A 6,263-nucleotide genomic window follows, 5' to 3' on the forward strand; every position below is an offset into this window, starting at 1 on the left:
TCTTTCTTTCTTTCTTTCTTTCTTTCTTTCTTTCTTAAAAATTTCCACCTCCCTGCTCCTCCCATTTCCCTCCCACTCTCCTTCCCTCTCCCTCTCCAGTTCTAAGAGAAGTCAGGGTGCCCTGCCCTGTGGGAAGTCCAAGGCCCTCCCCCCTCCATCCAGGTCTAAAAAGGTGTGCATCCAAACAGACTAAGCTCCCAAAAAGCCAGTACATGCAGCAGAATCAAAACCCAGTGCCATTATCATTGGCTTCTCAGTCAGCCCTCATTATCAGCCACATTCAGAGATCACGTGCTTGTTCAGTCCCAGTCCAGCTGGCCTTGGTGAGCTCCCATTAGATCAGTCCCACCGTCACCGTGGGTGGACGCATCCCTCGCGGCCCTGACTTCCTTGCTCATGTTCTCCCTCCTTCTGCTCTTCATCTGAACCTTGGGAGCTCAGTCCAGTGCTCCAATGTGGGTCTCTGTCTCTATCTCCATCCATCGCCGGATGAAGGTTCTATGGTGATTTTCAAGATATTCATCAGGGCTTTGCAGACGCTGCTGTCCTTACTGCTTGCTGCAGCCATGGTCAACCCAACCGTGTTCTTCGACATCGCGGCCGATGAAGAGCCCTTGGGCTGTGTCTCCTTCAAGCTGTTTGCAGACAAAGTTCCAAAGACAGCAGAAAACTTTCGTGCTCTGAGCACTGGAGAGAAAGGATTTGGATATAAGGCTTCTTCCTTTCACAGGATTATTCCAGGATTCACGTGCCAGGGTGGTGGCTTCACACGCCATAATGGCACTGGCGGCAGATCCATCTACAGAGAAAAATTTGAGAATGAGAACTTCATCCTGAAGCATACAGGTCCTGGCATCTTGTCCACGGCAAATGCTGGACCAAACACAAACGGTTGCCAGTTTTTTATCTGCACCACCAAGACTGAGTGGCTGGATCGCAAACATGTGGTCTTTGGGAAGGTGAAAGAAGGCATGAACATTGTGAAAGCCATGGAGCGTTTTGGGTCCAGGAATGGCAAGACCAGCAAGAAGATCACCATTTCCGACTGTGGACAGCTCTAATTCTTTTGACTTGCGGGATTCTTACCCACCAGACCATTCCTTCTGTAGCTCAGGAGAGCACCCCAGCCCCATCTGCTCGCAATACCCTGTAATCTCTGCTCTCACTGAAGTTCTTTAGGTTCCATATTTTCCTCATTTCCCTTAAAGTCTAGATGGATTGCATAGTTAAGTTTATGATTATGAATAAAAAGTAAGTAAGAAAAAGAAAAGACATTCATCAGTGTGGCTATGGGATAAGGCCAGTTCAGGCACCCTCTCCTATGCTTCCCAAGGACCTAGCTGGGGACATCTCCTTGGACACCTGGGAACCCCTCTAGAGTCAAGTCTCTTGCCAACCCTAAAATGGCTCCCTTAATTAAGATATCTTCTTCCCTGCTCCTATATCCACCCTTCCTCCATCTCAACCATCCCATTCCCCCAAGCTCTCCCCAATCCTCCCCTTCTCCCTTCTCTCTCCCCACCTCCCCATTCTCCCACCCCACCCCCACCCCCGTGCTCCCAACTTTTGTGTTTTTACTCTTTACTCTTTGTGGGGCCCGCCACCCAACTTACAAATAATCACAGGGAAATGCATTCTTCTTCATGAATGTCAGGCCTCATCTTGGATTATTTCTAATCAGGTTTCTTAAATTATCCCATTACCTTTTGCCTCTGGGTTTTTATGTTTCTCTGTTCTATATACCTTTCTTTACTTCTTGCTCTATGGCTTGATGTCTACCTGGTAGTTAGCCCTGGTGTCCTCTCTCCTTCTCCTTTTCTTGCTCCTCTGTCTTCTCTTTTTCTCCTTCTCTTTATTTTCGGCCCCTAGCAGCCCTGTCTATCCCTCTCCTGCCTAGCTATTCACTGTTCAGCTCTTTATTAGACCAATCAGGTCTTTTAGACAGGCAAAGTAACACAGCTTCACAGAGTTAAACAAGTGCAACATAAAAAAAATACAACACATCTTTGCATCCTTAAACAAACATTTCACAGCATAAATGAATGTAACGCATCTTCAACTAATATTCTACAACAACTTCCTTTAGCTAATCTTTTATCTGGCCCACATATACCATATTTTCTTTCTGGAGCTATGCAAATCATATTGAGTCACCATCTACTTTAAGTCCAGCCACACACAGAAACTAAAGAGTCACTTGGTAGAGAAGGAAGTACAATGCTTCTGGCCTCTCAGTAGTAAGTTGAATGTTTCTGCTTGAGGTGGTACCACTCTCACCTTTTAACTTGTGATACATGATCTGAAAGGATCTGGCACCATAATGCTTAATGTTTTCTGTGGTTGACTCATCTTTAAAAAGTCACGTTGTTGAAGAATGTAGTGGCACAGTCTTTTAATCCCAGCCCTCAGGAGCCAGAGGCAGGTTGATCTCTGTATATTAAAGGTCACCCTGGTCTACATATCAAGTTTCAGGCTATCCAGGGCTACATAGGGAGACGTTATCTAATATAAAAAAAAAAAACCCAAACCAGATAATTTGTGTTGAAGAGGATGTCTTCTTTCTGAGTGAACTTCTTCATCAAAGAAACTCTATGATAGTAGAAAGATGAAAGATTCTGAGCCAATTTTAATTTGGACATTTACCCTCTACCAAACTTTGAAATTATAATTCGTAATTTCCCCTTCTTTTTGTTCATGCTTGCAAAGTTGCATTTGTTCTGAGAATAAACTTAGAAAACATTTTTAAAACTACAAGAAAGAAAATAAATATCTCCTACTATGGTGAGTATAAAGCATGCTATTTCTTCATTCTTTAATGTGAGCTTGTATTCTGCATTAACCCACTACAGAGGCTGTCTTCAAACTCACTCCTTTCTTTCTCAGTTTTGTATCAAAAGCATTTTCCTACCTGACAGGCTTGTTAGAAAAGAAGCAAGCCTTGGCCTCCGCAGTGGCACCCTTGTACAGTTCTGCCAAAATAAGTTGGTGCAGGAGGAAGGAATTAAATGCTCCCTTTGTAGTTATGTGAACTGAATATCAAACTGAACTATGGTAGCTACAAATACAATATTAAATCTATGACCAGTAGGCATGCTTGTGATCGCACTGAAGGCCCAGAATAAAGTTTACATGATTTTCATAATTCGGGCTAGTCAGTATCCCATTGACACCTTCAGTACATATCCTTTCCTAAGCATTTCCTTTTAAAATAAAGTGTTATGTCAGAAGGAAAGATTATCTTCTGTAAAGGGCTGAAGAAACACATAAAATAACATCCTGAGCCTGTTGGAGTAAACTTTGTGAGACTGTAAGGACCCAAATAGTCCAGGAGCATCTGGATGCCCTGAGATTTGTTTATTCATCTCATGTGACTGGGTTTACACGTTTGTTAACTAAGCAACATATATATACATACATACATATATATATATATATATATATATATATATATATATATATATATACATAACAATACTGTTTAGCCAATAACTTAAGTGTATTTCTGGATAACTCTTATATACTAAACTAACCCATCTCCATTAATCTATGTATCGCCACGTGGCTGTGGCTTACTGGGTAAAGTTCCATCCAGCATCTGTCTCTGGTGGGGCTACATGGCTTCTCACTCACTTTGCCTTCCTTCTCCCAGCATTCAGTTTAGTTTCCCACACCTAGCTCTGTTCTGCTTTGGTGTAAGCCCAAAGGAGTTTCTTTATTCATTAACAAATAAAAGCAACACATAGACAGAAGGACTTCCCATAGCATTCTTCAAAGATTCTACAAGGTCTGATCATTTGTTCCAGCATTAGTTTCTCTGTCAGTAAAAATGTATTTGTTTAAAAAATATTTTAAAACCAGTCTGAGTCCATTAAGAACACCGCGTCTGTTTCTCACATGTATAATTGAGGGTAATAATCTATATTTGAGGAAGGACTATTATGATTATTAGGGTAGAAACAGAAATACTGGTCATAAGGATCCTCCCTCTATCTCCTTCTGCCTCTCCATATCCTTTTCCCCCACTTTCACCCCTGTCTCAAGCACAAACTGCCTTTCAATAATTATATATTGTGTTTGTATCACTTACTAAAAGTGAGAAGCAACTTAACATGACTTAACTCATCAGTATTCCAAAATCTCTTGCTCTTTGGTTGATTGCTATTTTTATTTTAAACAACTTTATTCAGGTTTTCAAATTTGATCATTATAGAGGAAAGCAGGTTACAAGTGGTCTCAGCAGGCTGCTGAGGGTGAATAAATCGCCGTGTTTCTGCCATCTTTGGGGTAATGATAAAACAAATGAAAACAGAAACAAAAATTCAAATCTGCTGGCCTGTGATGTCTGTATCTGTGCTTGACCTCATCACACTCTATTGTAAACAAATAAATTTTAATTGTGCTGCTTAAAATTATAAACATCAAATTCTGCTACAAGGGAAAAATGAAAACTGCAACATGGGTTCTTTAACTGCAATACCGAACATATTTTTCATATGTAGTTCTTTGTTTCCCCAATATTTTATCTTCACTATGTTATTTCCTGTAAGGAACTAACATTAAACTGCTCTCCTCACAGTCCCTAGGACATCATGCCAAACTTTCACACCTATTTAACAACTGCTGTTGTCACGCCGACCTCAGGTTAGCATATATGCATTGATTCTTCACACAACACTTTGCAAGATACCATAGGCAATGTATTTACATTTGAACCGTCTGCATCACTCTTCTGAATGCTGAATAACACAGTGTACCCAACCAGAACATTTATACACCTTATTTTGTAAAACACGGTCCGGTGTCTTATAGCACTTTGATTGCATCTTGGTACATTTGTCTTCAGAATCCCAGCATCCTGTTATGTCACTTGGGAGTTTGGGAGTTTCCCTATTCCCCTTGTGAAAAGGACAAATAGAATACGTAATTAAGTTGGTTACATTTCAAATGTTACACAAATTTTGTGGGTTGAATCAAATAGCATCCACAGATATGCTAGCTGTGTTGTTTCCATGACACTATTTAGATCAGATCATGAGCAAGAAGTGACCTCACTACCTTACTGCAATATTTTATTTGAGTCTTACTGGACACGTCCCAGGCTTAGCAGCCATTTTATTTATGAGACTTTTCTCTAAATGACATTCAACTGTATTTGAAAAGCAAATTTAAACCCTTAATGGTAACTGTTTCTTTCCAGTAAAAAAAAAAGAAAAAGAAAGAAAGAAAGAAAGAAAGAAAGAAAGAAAGAAAGAAAGAAAGAAGGAAGGAAGGAAGGAAGGAAGGAAGGAAGGAAGGAAGAAAGAAAGAAAGAAAGAAAGAAAGAAAGAAAGAAAGAAAGAAAGAAAGAAAGAAAGAAAGAAGAAAGAAAGAAAGAAAAGATCTGCAAAATTTTGTGAAGCATCTGGTAAACTAACTGGCCATTTTGAGGACTGACCCAATATGCTCTTTTCTTCCACCTCCCATGAGGAAGGCATGATTATGATGCCAAGGAGCAGAATGTGGACATCGCCTTCAGTTAATTCAGTCCTGCAGGCTCACAGTGTTCACCTGTTCTTTAGCCGTATTCCTGACCTGCAGCCATGTGCAGAGATGCCAGAGTGCCCAGCTCTTTTAAGCCTTTCGTCTTTGGTGGCTAGGGGATATGAAGGGAGACTTGATTCAAAGACAAGAAGAAGCTCCTGCAGTTGTTCAGAGATTTTGGTGGAGTAGTGAATGGAAAAGCAGAGCTTTTAGAGGAGCATCCAATAGTGTTGATGGACTTCAAAAGCCTTTGTGACAATAACTCAGATCTAGAGTGGGATGCCATTGTGACAAGTTTGAGATACATGTCACAAATGAGCTTAAAGGACTGAATGCACAGCATCGAAATAATTTGAAATATCAATTTAACCTTTTTTCTATCAACCTGTAAGAATTAATTGAGCACTTGTCAGTTGCCCTGCACTCTTCAAATATTACAGGAGATGGGGAAATGGTTGCTGATAAGCACATTCTCCCTTCAGTTTTGTCTTCTGTTGGGTAGTTATTCTTTCCTCCATACTAATGATAGCTTTGTATAGACTACTGTGTTGGCAGAAGCTGCTTGTTTGTTACCGGCTTCCCAGAACCGAAATAATCACACAGAAATCTGTATTTATTGCAATACTGTTTGGCCAGTAGCTTAAGCATATTTTTAGCTAGCTCTTATATCCTAAACTAACCCATCTCCATTAATCTGTGTATCGCCACATGGCTGTTGCTTATCAAGTTAAGTTTCGTCCAGC

At 40.5% G+C, this 6,263-nt stretch overlaps 1 protein-coding gene across 1 annotated transcript; it reads left to right on the plus strand.

The window, feature by feature from the left end:
• The first annotated feature begins 566 nt into the window (after window positions 1–566).
• On the plus strand, window positions 567–1,061 carry LOC130887534 (peptidyl-prolyl cis-trans isomerase A-like). Its single transcript, XM_057790029.1, has one exon. The coding sequence runs from the start codon at window positions 567–569 to the stop codon at window positions 1,059–1,061; it is 495 nt and encodes a 164-aa protein (XP_057646012.1).
• The last annotated feature ends 5,202 nt before the right edge of the window (window positions 1,062–6,263 follow it).

This window comes from Chionomys nivalis, chromosome 1 (assembly GCF_950005125.1).
Source record: "Chionomys nivalis chromosome 1, mChiNiv1.1, whole genome shotgun sequence".
Taxonomy (NCBI): domain Eukaryota; kingdom Metazoa; phylum Chordata; class Mammalia; order Rodentia; family Cricetidae; genus Chionomys; species Chionomys nivalis.

Excerpts from the sequence above, each read along its gene's own strand:
- LOC130887534 (XM_057790029.1), top strand. The coding sequence starts at position 567 with ATGGTCAACCCAACCGTGTTCTTCGACATCGCGGCCGATGAAGAGCCC.